The sequence below is a fragment of the Gouania willdenowi genome, chromosome 15 (assembly GCF_900634775.1).
Source record: "Gouania willdenowi chromosome 15, fGouWil2.1, whole genome shotgun sequence".
In the NCBI taxonomy this organism is placed as follows: Eukaryota; Metazoa; Chordata; class Actinopteri; order Blenniiformes; family Gobiesocidae; genus Gouania; species Gouania willdenowi.
In genome coordinates, this window is record NC_041058.1 from 23,586,427 (window position 1) to 23,613,608 (window position 27,182).

Consider the following 27,182-nt stretch of genomic DNA (forward strand, 5'->3'; position numbering starts at 1 on the left):
GCCTGAAAACAAATATCGGATTCAAATTTCCAGATTTTCCTTTTTTTCCAATTCATTTTTTATTTATTGTATTGAATTGTAGAATACTGTAGATATTGTGTCAAATAGTTAATATTAAATGGGTCAGTTTTTCTCATACCTACTGTTGCTGACTATTGTTCTATGTTTATACAGAGTAACATCACTTGATCAAACCTTTTCTAACATTCCACACTACAAAATAAGTAATTATTATTATTTTATTAAAGAAAAGAGAGAGAGAGAGAAAAAAAGGATGTATATATGATTAATGTTGATATCGGATCAATATCGGTATCGGCTGATACGCAAGGCTTCAATATCGGTATCATATCGGAAATGAAAAACTTGTATCGGGACATCTCAAGCATTAACCTAGCATTAGCATTAACCTAGCAAATAGCATTAACTGCTCTCTTAATATTTTAGTTTCCAATGTTGTCATTGTTTTTAATTTTCATTCCCGTACTGCCATGACAATTCACCTATCCCTGGGGTACCCGTACCCCACTTTGGGAAACTAGGCTCTACTGCATAAAATGGTCTTTTTTCAATAAATTAGAAGAAAATACAATATTTTATTGCATAATAGTCATATAGTAGTGTTAGTTTGTGGTGATTTTGTCCAAAAATAGCCCCAAAAAGGAACTAGGAACATTTCCTGATATTTTTTAAATCTTTCCGAGTGCCCACTGCAATATTGCACATATGTGCCTCATGTACCCCTATGGGTACACGTACCCCTGTTTGGGAACCACTGCGTAAGGAAACTGAGCATAAAGTCTGTCTGTATTCATGATGTGAGTGGAAGTGTGAACGTGTATTAAAGTTAGTGAGTATGTCAGTGTGTGTTTAAGGAGGTGAGAGGTGGATAGAAAACTGTGACAGTCGGACCGCGCGCGCGTGTGACCGTGGGGGGCGGAGCCTCTCGGATGCATTAATGACGTTGGTTTGAAGCTGTAAAAGTCAAAAGGCTGAATTTAAACTACAGAGAGATTAACAGGAGACCCACCCACCTCTCTCTGTGTGTGTGTGTGTTCTCTGAATGTAAATAGGTTTGCAGCTACTCTCGCTGACTAGTCTGAACCACACAAACACACACACACACACACACCGCTGCTACACTTTTTGCCTTTGTTTTTCCTCTCAACGCAGCGATGGAGTGGGATTGTCTGAGGGGCTCAGAGACGTCTGTGCTATGTTTTCTCTCCGTTTTGCTCTCGTTGACAGGAGGTAAGCAAACAAAAACACACACACACACGCAAAAAACTGCATTTTGGTGCAGTTTTATGAATCGCGTGTCACCTTCACTTCAGAAATGTAGGAATATTTTAAAACAGAAGTTAAACAAATGTCCTTGAATGCTAAAAGTAACTCAAAGTGTCTCGCTGTCACACATGAATTAAGCTTTAAGGTCTAAAGTTAACGCGTATACTCACATGGTTCCTCCTTGAAATAACTAAGCACTTTTAATATTTGATATAATTAAACCGTATTAATATTGATTTAATCAAGCTGCGTTTCCCGGACGCAGCTGGTGTGTGACGCACGTGCGTTGAGCGGCTCGCGACGTCTCTTGGCTGTTGCTTTGTTTTGATGCTGAAGGAACATCTGGTGGGAAGCTGCTTTAAAACTCCCTCCTGTGGGGATGTAAACTACAAGCTCACTATAAACCAATGTTTATGTATTTCTTCTTACAGCTGCTTAGCGAGAAACAATCTTCACCTCCAGAACCAAGACCTTTTATTTGCTTAACTAGCAGAGCTGGACTAACAGTACTCACCTGTATTACTAGAGTAAGAGTACAGATACTGTCAAAAACTAGTAGACTCAGTTCAATTATTACTAAAGTGAAAGTACTGAAGTATTTACATAAAGTAATTAAAAATATCTAACATATTTTTCATCATTTTTGTTGCAAATAAGGAAACAATAATGCACAATCTGTTACATGTTTATAGTACTAACTAGTACAACCGAATAACATTGTGTGATGTTTCATGATCTACCATAACATTTAGGTTTTTGTTTAATAAAGTTTAATAACTCCGCTTTATTCATCAATACAACTGTTTTATTTGACAAAAAAAAAACAAAACAGATAAATAAATACATAAATAAATCCAACCTGCATGTAGCATCCGAAGGGCAACACCTTAAAAATATCTGAATGTCTCCCATGAAAAGTGTAGAACTTGGTATATTTGTATTCTAATTTTATTGTTATTATAGTGTCTATTCATTTTGGTTTTATACATCCCTGTTTTGTATCCCAGTATTGTACTGAGCCCCTAAAGGGACACGAATATTTTTATTACGCGCTCACGTAAAGCACGTGGAACCTTTACGTGAAAGTTCTAAGGGAGCACGTAATAGTTTTAAACGTGCACGTAAAATGTTTTACGTGTGCGCTTATAGACGGCAGTCATCAGGCTGCGTGCTCTGCTTGTAAAGAGTTAATCATGTTAGAGGATCTAGTAATGCTTTATTTCAGCCTTAGGCTTAACAATTACCTTTATGTGCTCGCTTACTTAACACTAGTATCACATGCTCGAGTGCAACTTTTACGTGAACTTTTAGGGGCTTCGTAGTATTGAGATCTTGTTGTAACGAATACAAATGTGAAATATATGTATATATGCACTGTGAAAAAACAAAAACAAACAAATCCAATCATCATCTTTATAATAATACTTATTCGAGCATCATGCGGTATTTTTTCAACAAACAATAAAGAAATCTACAGTGCCCTTTTTGTCTATCTAACCAGACTTTATATCGCCAGCATTAAATTGTGGTTTTTATGGTTCAAATTGCTTTTGATTTAAGCGTGGGCCTGAAATATGACAAAGAATCCTCAGGTAGAGCATCTTCGTCTTTATCAGGGTCAGTGTTTGCCAAAGCGATTGTCCAAACACCAAATCTATTGCCGTGACCAACCTCTTTCTGATTTGCTCTTGCATTGATGAGCGTGATGCATTAAAGATATGGTAGAACTAGAACAACCATTATGAGGATCAACAGAAACTTATAGTATCAGAAACATAAGAAGGAAAAAAACCTGAGCAAGAGAAAAAGAGAGAAAAAAGTATGTCGTAACGAGGGAATCTAAAGAAAGTAATGAGTCTCCCAAAAAACAATACTACTCAAGTAAAGACACTCTCAATTAAATGTACTTTGTTACTTTCCACCACTGCCAGCTAACCGCTGCTATAGTCTTACCCGCTCTGGTTAGTGCCTCATTTTTTTTTTTTTTACTGCTGCGTTCAAAAAACAGTTTTTGATCCCTGAGGAGTCGCATTGCCTGAAGTTGAAACAACTGACGCCTGAAGAAAGACGAGAAGCAGCTGTTGGCTGCGTCACTTCAAACGCGGTTGTCAGTGTTTAAGTCCTAGGTTTGCTCCATTTATTTTAACTGCAGGCTGAAAAATCCACCCAAGTATAAAACAAGTTTTTATTTATAGACATTTGTGATTACTTTGGTTATATTCAGGCTTACCTCTAATTCCTAGAGTTGTGTAATACTTTACATGGAATATAATGTGAAGGTAGACTGTATGCAACATCATGACGATAAATAAAACTAACTGTAGATGTCAGTACAAGGCCTGAGCATCTTGTAGTTTGAAATAATTTAAAGTAAGGATGTTCAGGCTGTCCTTGCCAGACATTGTTCAACACATTTAAATATGTCAAAGATCCTCCGACTCCAACTCGGTGGCAGCTGTAGGGTCACTGGGAGAGATGGCCCTGAATCCTTAAACCAGTTAGCCCGCTAATGGCTCTTTAGAGATTTCACATTTTGACACATTAGAGTGAAACAATCCTATAACCAGCTCCATTCTATTACGTAAAAGTGAGAGGACTAAAGTAATTGTATCTTTTCTCCTGAGTGTTAATAAGCAGCGACAAACTGTCAAAGGCCAATGGTTCGCAAATGATGTGAAAGATTCTTCCCATGCGTGGATCCCATTCCTAACGGACAGCATTTAAAGGAATTTGGTGCATTTGCAGCTTTACTTAAATGTTTTTCTTTCCGTGAGTCGTGTATGGTGATGACATTCACCACTAGTGGCCTTCGTGCTGCTAGTTCTCTAAACAGCCCAAGGATACAGGCTAGCAATGAGAGAATCTTACTTAAATTCTCCTTTTAGCCATTGCACATAAATAAGGCATAACAATAAGAGCTAAAATGTAACAATCTGACACTTAAAGGACAAAAAGCCCACAAATAACTCAAAGCCAAGGAGTTGTGTAACAGTTTTTTTTGGCTGTTTCAAAAGGGACAAAATGAAGGAACTATAGTTGTTTTAAGTATGATAAGGTTCACGTTGCACAACTGCTCTTTCATGCCAACTTGTTTATTGAAGTTAAAGATGAATAAGAGGAAGTATCGTGGAAATGATTGACATCTAAAGAACTCATAGCTGTTCATAAACGTAGAGAGCAAATTGTTCAGAGCGAATGTTCAGAATCGCTAAGCTTGAAAGCTTTTCACCACTTCCTGTTACGATTAGGGTGCATCTGAAATCTACGCTTCAACACTTCCTGTTACTGTGGCGTGAAGGTGTGTTGTTTGTGGCACCTGACAGAAACTGCCTCACGTTCAGGGTGTCGTCGTGTTTCACAGGACAAGCATCCTGTTGGTTTCATACAGACCCTGTAGTAGCATTAGCATTAGAGATGTTGTAAAAAGGGCGGGATCTAAAGTTAGGAAACCCTGCATGCATAGAGGTACAAATGAAGGAATAGTAGATTTACTGGTATTTTTATTCTGAGCCTGCATCTCTATACTATCATAGTAGGGTTGTCACACTTGAGACCTGATGCTTGAATTAATATATGTTTCACCTGTCATGCTAGTATTCTAACAGGTGTCATCCAAGGCTTTTAAACAATGGAGAGGCTGTTTTTGGGGGCCCTTTGGGGCTATCAAGATGCTGAAGGGAAGGGATCAGACCTCCAGTTGTAGATCTGTACAAGAACCAAGATGTTCTGTTAGTGTAAAGCACAGAGCGACGGCTCTGTTACCATGTACAGATACCCGTTTGGCACAAGAACAAAAGTAGAGACTAATGAAATAAACTATTCAGAAGTCTGGTCTTGCCTGTAAGATATACCAGAAATCTGATATACTTGATGTGTTAATGTGTACACACACACACACACACACACACACACACACACACACACACACACACACACACACACACACACACACACACACACACACACACACACACACACACACACACACACACACACACACACACACACACACACACACACACACACACACACAAACAAGAACTGTCATCTTGACCTGTGCAGATTGAGCTAATGAAATAAAGCCAAGGTGGAAGAAGTGGGTGGGCTTGAAACAAAAGAGAAGAAGGCCTTCCCTTCTATTGTCCCACCACACAGACAGGAACAGTTTCACTTCAGTGACCCTCCCCGCCTTTCCTATTGCTTTTCCTAGCATACAATAGTCAAATCAGAGTTCAGCAGGCTTTCGGAAATCTGGCACGCACAACACACACACACACGGCAAAGGTCGCTCGTTCTTCATCTACTGTGTTTCCTACCCTGATCCCATACAGTAAGAGCTCAGCCTGTTGACATTTACCTTAAATTAGTTTATCTACTTCCTCTTTTGTGTTAGTTCTCCTCTATAGCAACAACCAGGCTTCTGTCTGAACTTCTTTGTAACTCATCTAAAGCTGCTGGGGATGATCATTTTTATTCAGATAAAGACAGTGTTGGCCTCACAGATCAATAAATCAAAGATCCGAATAATAAAGATCCAAATGAATGTCAATCTGAGGTGAGGTGATATCGTGGGGAAAACTGGGAACAAACTAGAGGTTGGGGTCAATTACATTTTTTAGTTACAATTACGTTTTCAGCCTTCAGTTTTCAGTTACGATTAGTGAACAGAATTTTTTCCGATTACAATTATTTCTTTATCCTCAGAAAGTCAATTACAATAGTAATTTACGTTGTCAATTACTAAAGTTCAATTACAATTAATCACAATTACTGAGCCTGAAATAAATAACCTAATAAAAGTTAACCTCCCTCTTGCTTCTGTTAGCATCTCTTGTAACAGGTACTAATTCATCTGTAAAATACACTAAAAACAAATATCTATCATCTAATTTATTTCTTATTTATTGGTTACCTTGTTAGGCCTCCTAATCAATGAAAATATAGGTTTTAATATTTTTGGTGTAGGTGTCCGAGGCTTTTTTCTGTCTGTATACCCCTAGATTTAAATTTTTCAATTTATTAAAATGGTAAAATGTGGGAAAGCTTGATATGAAACATATTTTAATAACTGTTAACTAAATATGTGTAAAAATGTAACATGATTTCCCAGTTTTGCGTTAAGTTATAATTGACAATTTTTACATAATTTTTATGGCAATTACAACCACAAACTCACTTATTTAATTACAACTTTATTATGATTACAACAGCAACAGATTAAAAAAATTACAATTACAATTACGTCATAATTGTAATTAATTATTGCTTACGTGCTTACAATTATAATGGACCCCAACCCTGACGGCATGTATTGACCTGCATTAAATGTAAATACCGACATGCATTCCACACACCTGGTGAAACGGAGCAGGAGAGATGAAGATTAGCTTAGAGGAGAGACTGGCAGACGAGCTACTAAAGTACAGACACCTTTAAAACACGCCCCAGGAGCACAAGGACTACAGAGTTTACTGGAAACTACTACACAGATGTCCGCCAGAGTATGTTTAAGCCTTTAGAATAAAGTGAAAACACTTCTATGCATCCATCCACTGGATTATCGATCTATGTGGCCTACACTATATCTTTGAATTATCAATAATCATAAAAAATCTTTTATTTAGTTATACATAGTCATGCATGGTTTCTCTGACATTATTACGTGTTGTAAAGTGGACAGAGGTGACACGTTAATACGATTCAATTCACACATAAAGAGAATAGAATAGACCTTCATTGATCCCCAGAGAGGAAATTTGAAACAAAGTGCCTCGCAGTGCAAACAAAAGCAGAAAATAACAAGACCCCAGGTTTTCATCATGAGTCATATCTCAGAAGAATGAAATTTTGAGATGGCTGGCGCTGACCCATCACTTCACCACCACCCTGAAACTTCTCAGTGCAGCATCCAAACTGCATTACAATTTAGAATCAGACTTCTTTTTCATTCTAGTGCCAAGTCAGGTGGTATTACGCTTGTCTTCTTTCTGGTAACACTACAACCAATTTGACTACACTGCTATTTGTGCTGTCAGGATTATTCAAGGATTATACAGGTGCCCTAGTTTGTGTTGTCACTGCATAGCATTAATTTTGGGGTAACTTCACACAACTGAGTGTGAGGAATTGTTGATTTGTTGCAGTGGGAGCCCATCAGTGGGGAGTGCTCGATGGTCATAATGTACATTACAGCTGTGTGTATAAACAGAATCTGGTCCAAAAAAGTAGGAATTGATCAAAATTCCTATTATAAGGGAACTATGGTGGTGTGTATTTATTTACCTTTAAATATGGATACAATCTGTAAAATATAATTGAATTGATAACAATAGTAAAATTTCAGAATTAATTCCCACTGTCCATCAGTAATTTTTTATTAGTATTAATGAGGGATAAACAGTTTTGTACTCAAACTTACAACCTGCTGTTCTCTACAGAGAGAAGGATGTGGTTGAGGTCTCTATGGGCTTTCTACAGCTCACAGCGGTTTGTTTGGTTAAACCAGACTAAATAAAATAACCTTTGAGATCGAAAATATTTCTAACAACAAAATCAGAACCATAGTCTGTTCATTGAGTAACAAGAACAAGCAACGACTGTGGTGTGGCAGGAGAGGCTTCTACCGCAGCAGATTGGCACGTTTATTAGGCCTTAAAGAAGTTAAAACCTTGTCTTGTATTTCTGTTACTTTCTACTGGGATTTAATACTTTTTTCTGTATCCGTTTGGAGTTTCTTATGGGTTTCCACTTAGTAGCTCTGCTGTACTCTTAAAATAAAGACCCAAGCATAGAAAAAACAACAACCCCAAAACACTTGTTGATCAGACAGTTGGACTTTGGTAATGATGAGACAAAAATGCTTGTGTTTGCCATTATTGCCTTTTGCATTTTAGTCTTTTTTCTAAATTAAAGGCCATGAAACTTAATTTTACTCATGTAGGGGCAGTGACAGAGTTGATCAAAATGCAGCTCATCTTAATCATTGAAAATCTTGCTAATCCACCTCAGATCGTTGAAACCACACGCAGTTGCATCTTCATTCATTTCATGAGATAACATGAACAATAGGCCTTAGTAGCATGAGTACTGTTCAACAGGTTAAAGGTGCAGTCCGCAACTCTCAAATCCCTCTCTCCCCTCCCTCTTGCCCTGCCTCCAAACTTTCCAAAGTTCCTCCCTCAGAGGCGCTAACATGCTAACGTTTTTCCGACAGCAACATCACAGTAATATAACATGCTCTGTTAAAAACATATTACTGCAGCGCTCTCTCTCTCAATGTACACACACCTCAGCAGCAGCAACAGAGTGTCACTTACAGCAGCCCACACGGAGGCAGCTGCACGCACATGAACAGCACATACACTACAGAGTTCTACTGTAACAATTACAAATCAAACATAATGTCAATCAAGTAGCAGTAATTATCTTTCAAGCAGAAAAGTTGCTAATTCCATGTTCCACTCCTCCAGACCATACAGTGTAAAAAAGACGGTGCTCCAGCCCCAGGAAAGGGGCGGGAACTGTGAGCAACAGCTGTCAGACAGCCCATCAAACACAATCCTGGCTCTGATTGGTTCTTTTTGCTCAGTCGTGGTGCATTCTGGCAATCTGCCAAGAGCAGCAGGAGGGACTCGGTCTGTTTTTTTCACACAAACTACTAGTTTGATGTAAAGCTGTCCTTACATAGTGACAGCTTTAGCTAATATGACAAAAAGTCACTTTTATAAGAGTTGCAGACTGCACCTTTAATGCCACATCCATACTAAAAAAAAAGAGTCATAAATAAATACAAAGTAAATAAGAATGTTTTTATAATTGTCTCAAGAAATTGAAATGTTCTTACATCCCGTTTTAAATTTCTCCTTTCTTATTTCAAAGGCGAGATGTCCCATTCACACTCCACGCTGAGTTTATCAGCCACTCACCTGTCCTACACCTGCCCAGAGGGAGGGACAGTCAAACTGGAGTGTGCTCAGAGAGGCAAACCTGCTCACCCCACTGATGATCTGAAGCACGCCTGGCTTTTCCAGCCCAGCCCTGACCAACACTGCAGTGGACACATGGGCCCACGTGACATCACACACAGCGGAGGACACCGCACTTTGCCACCAGGACTGCAGTTTGGACACGGGGAGCACAACCTGTGGATGATCCTGGAGAATTTGACCCATAAGGATCAAGGCCGTTACTGCTGTTTGGTTCTCGACACGCTCAAAGACCACAACAAAACATCAGTTGTGCAAAAGTCTCACAGCCACATTATTCTTAAAGTTACATCACGTAAGTAAATTATTAATAGCTACTTTAATATCTCACATTCCAACACTTAAGAGTACTGATATATCCTCCTGAAGTAGAAGTTGCTTGATTGAAATTGTACCCAAGTACAAGTAACATCATTTCGCCCTAGTTTTCAATATCGGTTCAATTCACTTAAGAAAATTCATGATATTTTTGTGTAATTTAGAGGGATTTGTGCAATTGTTTGTGAAAAAATTACAAGACTGGTGGAAAAGTTGAGTTCTTTCCACAATTTGCAATTAAAAATGCATTCATGTGATATAAACAAAGGAAAAATAAAAGCCCCTAAAAATATTGTAGAGTTTCATCAAATTGGTGAATTTGAGATATCTATAACTGGATTATTTGGTATTGTACACAATAAATAATGTTTTCTGTCATTTTCATTTTCTCCTGCGGGCCAAATTGGATGCTCTGAAGGGCCAGATTTGGCCCCCGGGCTTTGAGACTAGGAATGTGCGATATTTTATCGTTTATGATTTATTGTCAAAAACATTCTCACCGGTAAGAATATATCATCCCACGATATAAATGATAAATTCTCATGTCGGAAATTAGCGAGGGCCACGGGCCATTTGTCCCTCAATTTTGCTAAGAATGCCCCAAAGAAACCATGTTCCACGGGCCAAAACTGCCCCTGTATGTTGTCAACTTATTATTGTCTGGAGCGGAACGTTGTTTACGGGAGCTCTGCACGGTGTGTACCGCCACCGCCCCCCGCACACTCCGCTGTCTGGGTGTGTGCGGTGCTCATCTCAGCTACCTGAAGCTGCCATGCTGCGATACATCATGGACCGCCACTTGATTAAAACCAGATAATCATCCAACAAAGGGAACCAATTGAAGTTCCTCCGTCAGATCCACCCAAAGTTTCACAAACACTGGGACAGAGATAAACCTGTAGCAACGATTATGAACTGTAAACTCAACTAAAGCTAACTATGCTAAGCTAACACATCGACACACCGACTAGGCTAAGAGCTAAAGCTAACCACTCCATATATGGAATAGACCAAGTAAAAGAACACGTCTTACTGTCATAAAGCCACAGAGAGCCATCGATTTGTTTATGGTCAGATTTAACACTTGTATGAAAGGATAAAAACTAATGTTAGCAGAAATAATAATGTCACTATTAATTCATCCCAATTTGTAAAACGCAATATTTTTTAATTATATTTCACATGTTCACAGACAAAGCTGATCCCATTAGACTAATGTAACTATTGAGATTATTACACCTAAATATGCTGAATGATTAAATCATCAGCCTGATCTGGTTTAATTTTAGGAAATCAGAGAGTTATTTATCAACCATGACTTTATCTCTTTTTTTTTTTTTAGAAAATAATTTTATTTCAAATGAGGAAAAACATGAATTACACACAATAACACTAATAGAGTGATCCACATGCACAAATATATTCCATAAAATATCAGCTCATGAACTCTGTGAGTCAGCAGTTATTGTAGCCTTTTTAAATGTGTCTAGTGTTGATGTATTCACATTTATTTGGATTTGTAATGAACCTGTTTACACTAAGTTTTTTTTATTTATAGTTTTTAATGTTGTCATGATAAATACCACAAATTATCGGGATAATTTTTTTTGTCAATATCGCCCATCCCTACTTGAGACACCTGTTCTAGATGAAAGCCATGAAAGCTCATGTGGAACAGTGGGATAAAGTAAGAGGATAGGAAGGACCATATAGGGCCCTATAAAATACATTTTGTTTTTGTCCAAATTCTGTTTTCAACATTCTGTAATTTTGTAATCAAAAATAAATATGAATAAAAAATTAAACTATAATGAAACAAATGTATGTCAAAAATAAAAATGTACTGTAAAATAATGTGTAAGCTACAATTACAAAGTATGTATATGTGTGTATATATATATGTGTGTATATATATATATATATATATATATATATATATATATATATACTTCCTCTAGCCAAGTCATTGTGTCCTTGGGCAAGGCACTTTACCCACATTGCCAAGTATGAATGTAGTCTGTGTGTTGGTGGTAGTCGGAGGGACCGATGGTTCACTATGGCAGCCTCACATCTGTCAATCAGCCCCAGGGCAGCTGTGGCTACGCTAATAGCTTACCACCACTGTGTGTGGAGTGAAAGAATAATTCACATCAATGTAAAGCCCTTTGACTGTCTGTGAAAAAAGCACAATATAAAATCCAATGCATTATTATTATTATAATCATTTTTATTCTTTTTAAATCATGTAAATCACATTGAATTCCAGGAAAATGAAATTAAACTGAGAGATGGAACCTTCCACACTTTGAAGGATCCATTTTTTCTCACACTTTGCAGCAAGGAAAAAAGCTCAAGAACTTTCTCAGGAAACCTAGTTTTCCATCCTCCTTCCTGTTCTTCTTCTTTGCTTTGTCCTGCTCCTTCTTTTTCTTGGCCTTCTGTTTGTCCGTCATGAGGGCGATCTCCTTCAGTTCAGCATTCCCCATCACCAGCAGATCAATTTGCCATTGCTGGTTCTCCTGGGTCATGTTCAGAGTGTGATATCGCTTCTGCAGATCTCCATACTTGGTCTCCATGGCGTGGATGATAGCATCCTTTTCCTGGAGCTGTTTGGTAGCCTCAGCAGAGTTCCTCTCATGGAGCTCCACATCTTTTTGTAGAGCCTGTACCTGTGAGCAGACGTGGCTCAGCGCGCTCTCATGGGACGTGGTCAGAGTCTTCTTCACCGCCTCCCATTCTGCTTTCATCTGAGCCACAGTGTCTTTATGGTTGCTCTCCTGCAGACACAGTTCGGCCATCTTCTGGTACACCTTATTTAGGGCTACCAAGACCTCGTCTATACTCTCCAGCTCAGTGGTCGTCTCCATTTTCATGGTGTCGAATTCACAGCATTCACTCTTCAGGCGCTCCACTTCACCGTTGACCTGGTGTAAAGCTGCCTTTAAAGAAATGAGTTCTTTGTTCTCCTCCATCAGCCTCCGGTTCTCCTCCCCCAGGTTCTTTAACTTCTCAGACAATACAGACTGGTTCTCCTCCTCAGCCTCACAGTCATCTCTGTACTGAGAGATGGACTCTATCAAAGAGTCGATCTTGTTCTCAATGCTGTCATTACTTCCCACATAAACTTCCATCTTCCACTTTGGATTTCCACAAACCTGTTTGTTGTAAATGACTTTGTCTCTGAAAACACTTCTGTCCTCAACGAATATCACAGGTCAGACTGAATATCAAAGCCACAGTGAAGACTTTATGTCATTAAAATGACTTTGATATTTTAGAACCCTGCAGCACCATCTTTTTAGAATGATGACAAAAGCTCATATGGAACATATAGAACCCTATGTATCAATTTTTTTATTTTTTCCCCCAAATTCCGTGTTTTCCAGATTAAATATTTTCAGTAAATATTTGTTTTTAACTCCAGTGAGGAAATAAAATAACAAAAGAAAACCTTAATTAAACAAAAAATGAAAATATAATTTAAAACAATGTGTAAGCTACAATTAAAAGGTCTATCTTACTTTTTTGCATTAAAGCTTTCATATTTTCTTTCAGGGGTGTCAAACTAATTTTAGTTCAGGAGCCAAATACGGAGCAGTTTGACCTCTAGTGTGCCACAGATTTTAGGTGGGAAAAAAATAAAAAATTTAACATAATTGTGCCCTAGTTTTCATCCATCCATCCATCCATCTTCATACCCGCTTATTCCCGTTTATCAGGGTCGCGGGGCCCTAGTTTTCAATATCAGTTCAATTCATTTCTGAAAATTCTTGATTTTTATTAATTTTTGTGTAATTTAGAGGAATTTTGTGGAAAAAAAGACTTGTAGAAAAGTTGAGTTCTTTCCACAATTTGCAATTGAAAGTGACTGCATTCATGTGATATAAACAAAGGAAAAATAAAAACCTCTAAAAATATCATAGTGTTTCATTAAATTGGTGAATTTGAGATATCTACAACTGGATTATTTGGTAATTTAAACAATAATTAATGTTTACTTTCTACTGCTGGCCAAATTGGATGCTCTAAAGGGCCAGATTTGGCCCCCGGGGATTGAGTTTGACATATGTGCTCTGAGTATAGCTACATTTACCAACTCTAAAACTGAGAAAATAACCACATTCAATGCTGTTTTGGCACCATGCATTACGTTTAATCTGGTTGGTCGCTATGATGTGATGCATTTGATTGTAGTTTGTAGTTTCACAATGTCCTCTGATAATTATAAAGCAAATAATAATAATTTAATCAGTAAGGGTTGGGTGTAGAAATATATTGATTTACTTTATTTCTTTTAAAATGTATCTAAGGACAAGGCCAATTTATTTGTATGGTGCATTTCATACACAAGGCAACTCAATGTGCTTTACATGATCAAAAAGTGCAACAGACAACAGCTTAAAATCAATAATAACATTAGTCAGCAACAAAACATTTAAATGATTTAAATGTTGATTTTAAAATCAACAAACACATTACATCAACATGACCAAAAAAATCCCTCTCAATCATAACAACTAAACACAGCATCACCATGTTTACTGTGAGCTCTGGGCTCCTCTATCTGACCTGTGTCCATAGATCTGAGAGATCTGCTGGGTTCATACCTGACTAACATCTCACTGATGTATTCTGGATCAAACCCATTCACAGATTTATACACCAGCAGCAGAACTTTAAAGTCTATTCTGAGACTGACTGGGAGCCAGTGTAAAGACTTTAAAACTGGACTAGATGATAGATAGATAGATAGATAGATACTTTATTCATCTCCAAGAGAAATTCACAGTTCCAGCAGCTTACAGGTATGGGAACACAGGGGCATGCAGGGAAAGTACAATGTAAAAATTGTACAGTGTAAAAATTTAAAAATTTAATGGACTAATGTGTTCTGACCTCTTTGTTCTGGTTAAGACACGAGCTGCAGCGTTCTGAATCAACTGTAGCAGTTTGATGATCCTTTGGGGGATTCCTGTCAGAAGACCATTACAATAGTCCAGTCTGCTGGATATAAAAGCATGGACCAGTTTCTCCTGACATTTTTGAGTCATTAAACCTTTCACTCTGGAGATGTTCTTTAGGTGGTAGAAGCTGTTTTTGTGATAGATTTGATCTGACTTCTGAATGTCAGATCTGAGTCAATCAGAACACCAAGGTTTTTGACTTGGTCTTTAGCTTTTAAAGATTGAGACTCAAGATACTCGCTGATAGCAGTCCTCTTTTCCTTGTTACCAAAGACAATCACCTCCATTTGTCATTATTTAGTTGAAGGAAATTTTCACTCATCCAGCAGTTTACTTTTTCTAAGCAGTCACACAACACCTCTATGGGACCATAGTTGTCTAAGTTTAGTGATAGATATAGTTGTATGTCATCTGCATAGCTCTGATAATCAACCTTACAGTTCAGTAAAATTTGTCCTAAAGGAAGCATATAAAGGTTAAACAGAAGGGGTCCAAGAACAGAGCCCTGAGGAACCCCACAGGATAGATTCAAAGTTTCCAATGCTTCCAAAATAACTTCGCTCCTCCAAGTAGGACTTAAACCATTGCATTACTTTTCCAGTAAAATTAATGATATGGAAAAATATACTCAGAAAAGTTCAAGTGCCCATAAAAGCAACTCAATTACAGTAACGTTAGTAACATACTTGTAATCAATTACTTTCACCTCTGAGTGTGAATGCGAGTGCTCACTGTGGCAATGACTTAAATCAAATCAATGTTTTTATTTCTCGTCTTCAGGTACCAGTGGAACTCAAAACTGCACTATACTGGATGAATCAGTTACTGAAGGTATGACGTCTCAGTTTACTCCATCTCGATAGATGTGCAATTATTCAGTTTGTTAAATTCAGTGTAATGCTTACATCTCCAGGAACCGTGCCAGTGGTCCTGGCCATAGGAGCTTGCATTTTTGCTCTTCTCTCGCTGCCTTTTATTCTGCTGCTGGTCTACAAACAGAGGCAAAACACTCGGTCCAGCAGACGTATGTATCCCTAACACACACACTAACTTATTTACAGCCTCTCAGTTATGGTCTAAAATAAATCTGTCACAACGGGGTTCCCATAGTGTTTGTTCTGACACATGTTTCCTGTGACTGAGGTGTATTAACTGTATTTCACACAGGGGGAAGCACATTCACACTCAATCCGTTGTGTTCAATTCATTCACAATAGCATATTTCCCGTTTCCCCTCTCCCAGGTGCACAGGAGCTGGTGAGGATGGACAGGTACGTTTTCCCACAGTCTGTCAGACACACTACTATAATTACTATGATTTACTATGTTGTTACTATAGCATGCTTTAGTTGCCACAGCCACACAAAGTTATTAGATAAAAACAGGTTACTTTATCGTTCCCAGAGGAGCTTAACAGACTCAAAATACTGCATCAAAGTGCAAAGTCAAATGCTAAGTACTAAGAGGTGTCTATATTCAGTTTGCTCTATGTGGAGGTAGAAACTGTTCCCCATGCTGTCTGGCACAAAAGGTGCTCTATCATATGGTGAAGTCATCACCATATGATATGATCTCATTAGCATTTCCATTACTCTTGGAAATGCGCAAAATGTAAATAGCACAAAAAAAACTGGTAATGGAAAAAAAAAAACAATGTGTGTGGACAGAAGAGGAGAGAGAGCTTTATATTTGATAAAAATACAAATGCCATATTAGAACAAAGGAACAAACAACAAAGGCAGCGAAAAGTTACAAGGTTCCTGCCCAAAACAACCATCAATGGAAACACGTTCAAAGCGCAATTCTACTTTTATTTTGTGAAAAATTGTTATGGAAACAGCTATTGATTCATTCTTAGGTGGTCCACCTACTTAGGCAGAGTGTATTTGTCTTCTACTGTCAGAGTTCATTCATTGCAGAAACCTGACGAATGACGCTTTTCACAACTACTTTCTTCCCTGTGCTCTAAGGTTGTTGGAACTGTGTATTGCTTACATTAGACAGACTAATTAAACTGCTTAAAGCATTTATCTGTGTGGTTTTTAACAAGCACATCAGGTATCAACTGGATTTCCTGAGATGAACAATGTACTAGTTATGCAACAGGTTATTGTGTCACAATGTCAGTTTCTTGCTAATCAGGAAACTTCTCTTTTCTGTACATGCGTCTCTTTTTTTTTGTGCACAGTGATATTCTCGGACATGAGAACCCCGTGTTTCTTGGGGGATCACCACAATCCAAAACCCGCACCGTTTCACAAATCATGACCCGTCAGTCATCTGAGACGGGTCGCCACCTGTTGTCAGAGCCTGGCACGCCACTCTCTCCTCCTGCGACAGGGGACGTGTTCTTTCCAATCGAAGGTAAACCCTTCAAAACAACTTTAATTTGACCTGAATGTAGCTGATTTCTTCTGATTGGACAATATTTTGGCCTACTTCTGCCCTTCTGCTTTTACATGATTTCACTACATTATTTTGAAATAAGTTTCAACCTGAATGGAGATCCATTTTTAAAATTTGAATTGTTTCATTAGTTTGCTGTGTTTTTTGTTACAGATCCAGTCAAAGGTTAGGGGGGAAATAGAAAAGTGAGCATGTTTTAAATAAGACAATGATGAGGAATACCTAAAATACACTAATCCAAAAACGTTAACCACACTGTAGATATCTATATTTGCCAACACATGCGTCCAGTGATGGAGTACCATAACTAGACCACAAATCTGCAAATTGTGTTCAATTACTCTTCTCATACAAACAAAACTACTCTCTCACAAAATCATCTTTGGACTGTTTCACTTCTCAAACTCAGTCATTCTTCACCATCCATCAACGCTCTCGATAATGACAAGTGGGCCTTTCAGCGCATCCTCTGACTCAGCCTGAAATAATACAGAGCCATTAGTTAGTTAAAGACTAGTGTTTCAAACTTGTGAGTTTTTCTTCTAATTTCTGGGGCTCCTGTGGAGACGTTCCTGGCATACTAACGTGCAAGGCCTTGTTTCCTCACAACACATTTGCTGTGTTTGAAATGGCATACTCCATGCTATGCACTACAAACTAGTATATATTAGTATACTGTCTATTGTGTACTAAAAATGTGTTTAGGATGATTATGATGATGAGCGTTCCCACTGAAGTATACTTTCAAGTTTCCCAAGATGCTGTTTGAACCTACAACGACAAAAACCTGAAGCACACTAAGGCTAAATATCTCCATTGATTCTCCACCTTTGAAAGTTCTGAAAACATTTTGAATGAGAAAGTGACCAAGTAGAATATCAACATGTGCTCATTTGATTTATAAAACTCGCAGAAACACTTTTCATGCCGACATTTTGGAGATTTTTGGAAAACCCTGACAAAACTTCTGGTTAACTTAAAAAAAAAAAAAAAAAAAAAACCTTTCGTGCACTGCTCCCTCTCCCCCCTCCCCCCCTCTGCACACTAACTATAGAAAAACATTTAATTTCATATTCATATCTGCACTCTCACTGTAAATATTGTAAATACTTGCATTACTGTTGTCCTGTCCTTATCGTTTATATATTCTACATTGTTGTGTTTTTGTGTATGTAAATGTTTGGGGCAGAGATTAGTCTTGTACATGTAGTGAATTTGACAATAAAGGTGACATTGACTTTGAAAACTAGAGCCCTATTTACAAAAGCGTTAAAAAGTAATGGAAGAAAAGAAAACAGGATGTTTGACCTGGGTGATTTTTTTTTTTTGTTCCGCTCACAACGCATCATGGGGTGGTTGAGTATGACTAGTGTACCCACCGTGCATACTTCAAAAAGGTCCCGATATGGTATACATCTGGGTATTCCTCGCGTACTCAATCTTTCCGTATGATCTAATGTGAACGCAATACCAACTTTGACATCAGACTTGGTATGAGTAGTACGTTAGTATGCGATTTCAAACACAGAAAGTATTAGATGTTACACAGTATATCAGGTACATCTAACTTATTAAGATTAATTTAGTAACAAAATCAAGTTTTACTGGTGATTTATTTGGTAATCAATTGAATGACATCTTTCTATAACTATACATTTGTTTTTTGTATAGTAGCACATTTCCTTAAGTGACCTTATATGGTGTTTACTGTGTAGTGGTGAAAACAGCTCAAGGCTTCTCTATATTTGTCTTTTTAAAGTTGTTTGGATGGTTAAACTGCACAAAATTAACTTTCAGTTTAATGAAATTCATATAGCACCACTTCCCTGTTTTCTCGATGTTGCAACTCCAACCCAAAGCCTCTGTGTTCTCCTTTTTTGGGAAAAAAAAAACCCAGCTTCCAATATGTCTTAATGTGTGAAATTTGTGCTTTTTTTGCTGTGGAAAGTCTGGACTACATAATATTGTTTTTTATGCATGTGTTTACCAACACATGCATAGTTTACAAATCTGAAGCTGTAAATGTTTTTCATTGGTGATATTCTGCAGGACTTAGTTTTATGTTTCCATTAACATTAATTTATCTGTGTTGCAGACACCATACCAGAGTCTCCAGACCTTGTGCAGGTTTAAAAGGGAGTGGAAAACATCCTTCATCGCTCTGACTGCTGAGCAGGAAATAGTGCTGCAACCCTCTTCCTCTTCTCTCTGCCTCAGAGATGTTGTCCTTATAAGCTGCATGTCTGTGTCACAATAACCACTGCTGGGACCGGGCTTTAAATTGTCTGGACCGCAGGAGGGATAAAGACTGCATTTTTAACTCCACAACTATTTCCACCTGCAACAACAGCTGGAGGCTAAAAGTACTCCTCAGCTCGCTTGCTTTGGACCGATGGGAGGTGCTCGGGTTCCTGGGCTTGTTCATGACTTCTTATTTGAACCCTGGCAACAGCGTTTGGTGCATCAGGAGTCCTGATATTATCTATTTAATAAACCCATGGGGCTGAGGATGGGGGTGGGTTATGGGTTACGTAACCTATGCTGTTTGGTACAGTTTAAATAAACGTGCGCTTGTTTGGATTTGTTGTAAAAATCTTCAACTGCAGTCACAACACCAGTTGATGTTCCCTTTATTTCCTTTTAAGCTAAACTACCACAGAGTTATGTGGTAAATGCAGGACCACATAAATATTTACTGATCCAAGGATGTGGATGGAGACTCCTTTCACTCTGTGTCCAAAGAATATTTAAGCAGCCAATGTAGCACAGATAGCATGGAATGTTCCATTACAAGTCTTCACTTATATTTAAATTATTAGTTTATCTGAAATGTCATTCTAAATCATCAGTATCTGTGTTTTCAGGTAAAAGTTGACAATCAGTAGTTATTCTTTACTGGGGTTTGATTGTTTTCTTGACTACTGTCTTTCCAAATGTACTTTTCACTTCCTTGACTCACAGCATTTGCCGTTAAAACTTAAATTCATTTCTTATTTTCGGTGTTAGTACCAGGTTTTGTATTATAACTCAGTGATTATTGGTGGAAGTGTAACTTTTGTCTTCAGCCAGGCCTTGCAGAATAATCCTACTTTTTTATTATCCTGCAACTACATAATTCCTAATTTCTATTTTTGTTTGAGCAATGAGGATGAACAGTTGGCAGTGTTCAGCCACTGTGTGCCAAAGTCTTAAAAATAATCACCAAAGATCAACAGAAGCCAGTGCGAAGGATTGTAAAATTAAGAGAGTAAAACCACAGGTGTCGTGTGGGGAAGTTATTTCCAAAGTCAAATGTAGCAGTGTGTAGTTCAGGGTATTGTTTTGTTTTTTTAAGTTAAATTACACATACTTATATTTGTATCAGTGTGCAGATGTTCAGTGCAATCTTTCTTTTTTTATTCTGTAAAACCTTGTGTGAGAATGTCTTTTATTCCTGTATATTACTTTCAGATTGTCCCATTAGAGAAGCTCTTATAATAAAGTGGAGCTCCCAAACATTAAGTGTATGCTCTCTTTGCTTCTTTCTAATGGCTGCTGTCCAAAACTATTACTACACATGGAAGCACTACACTTGCAGTCTAGGGAGCCATTGCAGACAGAACAAGGTTGTTCCACTTGTGTGCCTCTAAGATGATGCACACTGGAGGGAGAATGGCATTGAAGTCAGGAAATGATAAAAAAAAAAAAAAAAAAACTTGTTTTATGAGACGCTGTAAGGGTAATGTCTGCTGATGACTGTTTATCCAAACCTTTGACCTATTGCACTTATTTTTTCCAACACATACGCCCAAAAAAAGTACTGACACCATTTATATTATCACATGCGGTCTAGACAAACTCATTTTTGGTGTAACTAAATGTCACAAGATGTGAATCATACTGTAAATAACTGCTTTTGACATTATTAAAGAGGAATTACAGCAAAGGTCCCGTTCCTCTCCTCTTGGTGGAAACATAACTAGTCACTTCCTTGTTAATATCTCTGTGTTTACTGTACCTTTATGATAGAGGTCATAGAGAGATTCCTTTTATAAGTAAGCAGAACAATTCCAAAATAAGAACATATTTGTGTTTGTAATACCATGATTGACCAAAAGAGGGCTCTGCATAAACTGCAATAACTTGTACAATTGTGCTGAAATCAAGAACAGATTCTTAATCTCAATTAAAAAAAAAAGGTAAAACAAAAAATAAATACATAATAGAAAAAAAAAATTCATCAAATAGAAAAAAAACAACACATTAAAAGGCCACATCATCATAATTCATGTTAGCATTCAGAATAAGGATCAATCCCATTAATACAGGAAAGAACTAATGGTTTTGTATATATTTTGTTGTAGTTTTGTGTGTTGTAATCATCTTGTGTATTTTTATTTGCATTCCTTATGTCTTTTTCTTTCATTTGGTGTTTTTTGTTTTGTTTTTCATGCGTTTTTTTTTGCTAATTTTTTGTGTGTTTTTGGATTATTTTTTGTATTTTCTGTTATTTTTGTGAACATTAAAAACTGAAACACTTTCCCATTGAAAAAGGTTTCTTAGCTTTTCTCTTACCGACAGAGGTGGTGTACCATCATCCTCCACTGTGACAGTGAGATGGTACTCCTGCTGGCGCTCTCGGTCAGGGGGGGCGGGTCTCGTCACCATCTCTCCGGTCACTCGGTCCATGCGGAAGGTCAAGTCCTGGTTTCCGGCGGTGATGTAGTAGAACAGCATGGCGTTAGGACCCATGTCCTGGTCAGTAGCCATCACACGGAGCACTGATGTTCCTCCTCCAACATTCTGAAGAACAGAAAACATACACAAAGGTCAATCATTTCAGGTCTACAAATTATGGAGCAATTTTTTTTTTCTTCAAACTTTATAGTTTTTGCACATTTTACAGAGTTGACAGCAAATTTGGATTTAGTTTATTCATAGTCTTTTGACTAAAATGTTACTTTAGTTTTAGTAAAAGATTTGTCATCAGAACTAGTTCAGTTTCAGTCTAGTTTTAGTCGACTAAATGCTACTGACATTTTAATTGACTACATATACATATATATATATATATATATATATACACAGTCAACTAAAATTTAAAGCATAAGAGGTTATGCATTTTTAAAAAAGATTAAATTACAATTATCAACCTGATATTGGCTGTATTAATGTTTGATGGATGTGATCACTACATAAGACAACATGACGTATCTAATGTCTGCAAACACAATCAGCTTAATTCCTATTGGATCAACAAAAGTAGTTTTTATTAGTTGATGCAATTTTAGTTCACATGCATTTTCTTTTTAATCAGTCATAGTAGGGCTGGGAAATATTGACCAAAACTCATATCTCCACATTTTTTCTCAACATCAATATACGATATAAATCTCAATATCTTTAACTCAATAAATTCTTACCGGAAAGACAATCCTAGGTTAAATTTGCTGGTGGAAAATGCCACAAAGGCACATTTATTAACAAACAGCTGCACAATATTTGCCACTTTTGGGTTTTTCTCCTGCAAGAGACAGCACGTGTGAGTGAGTTCTGTAGTGTGGCTTGTTTAGTGAAAGGTCTGGGTTAGGACGCACTCAGAAATCCATTTAATTGTGCTTTTTATGCTGTTCTGAGAAGTAACTGAAAGCAGCGACTCATCAAACGAGTATTTTAAAAGGAAATAAGCTGTAAAATAAAAAAATATATCAATATAGATGATATTGTAATTTTCAATATTGCCAAAATAGAAATTTTGATGCATCTTCAATCACGATATATTGCCCAGGCCTAAGTCATAGTCTCATTATTGTCACTGTCAACTGTGGTCGGCAAAAAATATGAAAAAAACATTTTTAGGAATCAAAATTAACACTGTAGGTAAGACATTAATAACACACAAAAAATATACAATTCCAAGAAGAAGTTACACATTAGATTTTCACACAATAACGTGTACATGTGTATCCTTACCTCACTGATGCTAACGTTGTAGCCCCTCTGGCTTTCAATGACAGGTGCGTTATCGTTGATGTCGAGGATGTTTACAGTGAGTGAGTAGTCCGTGTGTCTGGGAGGAGAGCCGTTGTCACTGGCTCGCACCTGGAAAAGCATACGGTTTGTAATGTGCATATGGTTAGCATTAACAACAGACAAAAATGTATAGTCATGAAAATATGCACAAAAGGTAAATGAGTCAATGACGTGGCACTTAAATATTCAGTCCAACTGCATTTCTTTTAGTTAAAATAAATGCAAAAAAACAAAATAAATATGTAGTAACTTAATATATATGCGTTCATTTTGATTTTTTTTTCTTAATAGTTACTCACTTAATATCTTCTGTTATTTATTCCGTTATTCAAAGTTTCAAAACATCATGTGGTGCGAATCGTGTGACTCTCTGTCCAAAAATTAATGTTCAATCTACTCAAATTTATATTATAGACTTATTTTATAGTCCCGTATGAGATTTAAAGTATTTCTGCTTTTATTTCAATCACAATATTAATGTAATTGACTTAAATACATACAAATTATGCGATAATTTAAGACATTAAGAAATAAGTTGGAAAATCCTCTCGTTGTTGGTAAAGTACATACTATGCAACCAGATTACAAATTCAGAAATATACATAAAAAACAAAAAAAAAAAAACAAGCACTTTTTTTTTTTAATGTATTAATTAAAAAGTACAAATTATTATTATTATTATTATTATTATTATTATTATTATTATTATTATTATTTTTTTTTTTTTTTTAAGAAAGAGGAGTGTAAGAAAACAAATAAAAACATGAGAATGATATATTGACAGACTGGATACTGCATTGTGTTGGCCATCATTAACAGACAAGCATTTTAAAGGTCTACTTGTCTGCTCCATGAATACCAGAGGATTACAGGCTGACCTTCAGTAAATAGCGGTCCACTGATTCTCTGTCCAGGGGCGCGTTGACGTAAACCTCCCCATAAGTGTTGTTCACTGTCTTAATCTTGAATACATCTTCCATGTTGCCAGCTACGAGGGTGAAATTCACCTGTGAGAGAGAGAGAGAGAGAGAGAGAGAGAGAGAGAGAGATCTATAAGCCAGAATTGCAATAATAATCTAAATAATCCACAGAGCGAGAACATTTTACTAAAAATTATGCTTTTGGTCAGACATAATATAGAGATGAGGTAGTCAATATGTTGCTGAGCTCAAGCAGAAGAAAAGGACATAAACATGGATAATCATGTATAAAATGTAGTTTGGAGGCCAAAACAAACTAAAGATGGGCCCTTAAGGTGGCCATTAGTCTAGGCTGAGATGCCAAATCTAATTTCCCCAAAGCAAAACTAGATTTTATTAATCTCTCTTTAACCGTTCATCATGTAACACCATTCTAACAGTTCAACACTTTGCTGAGATTGTTTGGAAACTTCTTACTTAGTTTATCTAATGAAGAGAGTTTTTATAACAGCGAAGGCCACAAACATTTGATTGTCTGATCCATATGCCACATTATCAAAATTCATATTCGCATTTAGAATAACGAGCATTAACACAGGAAAGAGCAAATGGTTTGGTGGATTTAGTGTTTTTGAAATCATTATGTGTATTTTTCTCTCACTTGGTGTGTTTTTGTTGTTTTCAATGCGTTTAGTACATCATTTTGTTGTTCTGTGTATTTTTGTTGTCATTTTGTGTAGTTTTGAAATCATTATGTGTATTTTTTCTCAATGTGTATTTTTCTCTCATATGGTGTGTTTTTGTAGTACGTGAATTTGTTGTTCTGTGTATTTTTGTTGTCGTTTTGTGTATTTTTCAGTTATGTTTGTGAATTTATCTAGTCATTGTGTGTATTTTTGATGTCCATGTGTGCAAAATTTTCCAAAATTTTGTGTGTTTTTGAAGTCGGTTTTCCTGTTTACATTGAGGGCCGCACAACATTCTGTTATCACCATTGGGTAGGACCATCTCGTACTGAGGTCAAAGGGTATAAAGTATTTTCAAAACTTATCTAAGACATTTAAAATTTTGATTTTTTCTCACCAGTCCATTTAGTCCTGCATCTCTATCCCTTCCCAGCACCACGGCGACTCTTTTCCCCATTGGCGTGTCTTCTAGGACGTCGACTGACGTGTCGGATGTGATGTCAAACTCTGGGCTGTTGTCGTTCTCATCCAGGATGGTGATGGACACCTGTAAAGGGCTGTGTCAATGATCACGTCTGATACCCACTCATCCATCCTCTCCCTGAAAACTCAACATGCTTCTAAAATTGACCTCAAACAAATGTTTATGTAACAATAAATGAACAGATTTCATGTTTGGAACCTCACCTTCTGCACTTCCAAAAAAGAGATGCATTAACAAAAAGAAGCATGCCATTAGGCTTTCTACAACGGAATAGACACAACATGTCAAGCACACACTTTTACTCCAATATCAGGACACAAACAGTGAATGCAGAAGTAGGCCACATACCACAGTGGAGTCCTTTTTTGGCCCGCCGTCATCAGCAACAACAGTGAGGGTGTAAAAATCCCCCTTTTCTCTATCCAGCAGGCCTGTCACTGTGATACGGCCCTGGAACATCAAACACAACAGATGCTTTTACCTTCATGAGCATTACACACTAGAAGGAAACTCCCAAAAGGACAGTCAGAAAGAACATTAACACATGGAAACAAAAGAAAATCAAAGAAAATCAACAAAAATATCACATGTTCCCATCACTCATGGAAACACATGACTTCAAAGCATTGTAGTCCTTTGATCAATCACCAACCGTGAGCGTGTTTAATTTGAGCATAAATCCCATTGTGGCTGAAAGATGGAAGCATTTCCTCAGTCTTTTAGGTTAACAACACAAATACGTGCACATATCATGTACTTACGGTAACACTGTCTATCTTGAACAGAGCCAGGGCGGCAGGAGACGTGTCAGGGTCGAATCGGTAGCTCAGCTGATTCAGATTGTCTGCAGACTGGGCCTGGACCTGGATCACCTCCGTCCCCGTGGCGATGTTCTCCCGCAGAGACGCCTCATACCCGGCGGAGAAGAAGGCCACGGCTTCATCCAGCTCGTTCAGTAACGTCACATAGACAATGCAGAAGCCTTGGTGGAAAGGTGGAGCCTGGTCGGTGGCAGAGACGTTCATGAGGTAGGTGGTCTTGGTCTCGTAGTCTAGGTAGTCCACGGTGGTAACCAGACCGGTGCTGACATCCACGGCAAACTTGCTGTCCGAGCCTGACACAAGAGCGTAGGCAACGGCTCCTCCATCACCTGGACAAGCAGGGGAACGCAAAGGTTCATTTGTTATTAATATAAGGTGCTAGAACAACGTTTTTAAGCTATTTTAAACAAAGAATACAGTTTGGAATAATTACTTAGATTGTTACACACTGCTACACTTTTTCTCAGTCAGTGGGAATTTTTTTTTTTATTTTTGATGTTTTTTTTTATTAGAAAATGTACTGTATGCTGTAGGAGTAACACATGCGTCAGAAGCACCACGCAACACTTTACACGACGGGAAGTGAATAGAGGAAATGTGAGCTGTAGCACAGGTTCAGTGTGCAGCTGCAGAGAGAGCAGTCAGAACAAGGCAAGAAGGAAACAACATAACCAAACATTGTCTGTCACAGAGCAGCTGTACTACAAAGCAGGAGATCAACACGCTCACTTAAGTGAGGTGATTTTCAATCAACTCATAACAAAACCGTAATCGCAAGAGCGGATATGGGCTCGTCTGGGACACTCTGATGTTCTATCTCTCTATCCTGTTCTGTTGGTCCTTCTGTCCACTAACCCCAACCAGTCACAGCAGATGGCTGCCAACTCTAAACCTGGTTCAAAAGAAGATTTCTTCCTGGTAAAAAGGAGTTGTTTCTTCCCACTGTCGCTAAATGCTTGTTTATGTGGATCTTGTTGGGTTTTTTTTTCTTATTATGAATTTTATATTTTAATAGTGCTTTCAGATGACTTTGCGCTACACAAATAAAGTTGAATTGAACTGAATTTTAGCCATGGCGACGTGTGCGCTCCAGTGACAGGTTTGGAGATTGCAGCGTCGGACTAATCACAAACACAGAGAAACTGTGTGAAGCAATTTATGCGTAATTCAGAACTCATAAAAACCACACTGTTGCTGCTGCGAAAGCAGGAAGAAAGGAATGCCGACACAGTTAATGCTAAAAGCGTGACATTATACAAGATGAATCCATCGAATGATAAACGAACAGCACTTTGATCA

At 37.6% G+C, this 27,182-nt stretch overlaps 2 protein-coding genes across 4 annotated transcripts in view; one reads left to right on the plus strand and one right to left on the minus strand.

The window, feature by feature from the left end:
• The window catches only part of cdh23 (cadherin-related 23), a 255,630-nt gene that overhangs the window by 23,007 nt on the left and 205,441 nt on the right, over nt 1-27,182 (minus strand). For 2 of the 3 annotated variants that reach the window (XM_028468278.1, XM_028468276.1), the window contains 7 exons: nt 25,824-26,212; nt 25,411-25,512; nt 25,266-25,268; nt 24,976-25,125; nt 23,851-23,979; nt 22,913-23,041; nt 21,515-21,742 (listed from right to left, as the gene is read on the minus strand). In XM_028468278.1, coding sequence (XP_028324079.1) covers nt 21,515-21,742; nt 22,913-23,041; nt 23,851-23,979; nt 24,976-25,125; nt 25,266-25,268; nt 25,411-25,512; nt 25,824-26,212 — 1,130 coding nt within the window. Of the gene's footprint in view, nt 1-21,514; nt 21,743-22,912; nt 23,042-23,850; nt 23,980-24,975; nt 25,126-25,265; nt 25,269-25,410; nt 25,513-25,823; nt 26,213-26,316; nt 26,341-27,182 lie in introns of those variants that run through there. The other variant, XM_028468277.1, reaches the window with a different exon arrangement.
• Nucleotides 958-20,654, plus strand: vsir (V-set immunoregulatory receptor). Its single transcript, XM_028468279.1, has 7 exons — nt 958-1,251; nt 9,166-9,567; nt 15,335-15,385; nt 15,468-15,578; nt 15,798-15,825; nt 16,743-16,918; nt 19,056-20,654. The coding sequence occupies exons 1-7, from the start codon at nt 1,176-1,178 to the stop codon at nt 19,091-19,093; spliced, it is 882 nt and encodes a 293-aa protein (XP_028324080.1). The 5' UTR covers nt 958-1,175; the 3' UTR covers nt 19,094-20,654.

What these genes read in the sequence shown, in the direction of transcription:
- vsir (XM_028468279.1), top strand. Translation starts at nt 1,176, where the DNA reads ATGGAGTGGGATTGTCTGAGGGGCTCAGAGACGTCTGTGCTATGTTTT. An exon ending in GGATGAATCAGTTACTGAAG is followed by an intron (nt 15,386 to 15,467) that starts GTATGACGTCTC and finishes TTACATCTCCAG; the next exon opens with GAACCGTGCCAGTGGTCCTG. An exon ending in CGTGTTCTTTCCAATCGAAG is followed by an intron (nt 16,919 to 19,055) that starts GTAAACCCTTCA and finishes TCTGTGTTGCAG; the next exon opens with ACACCATACCAGAGTCTCCA.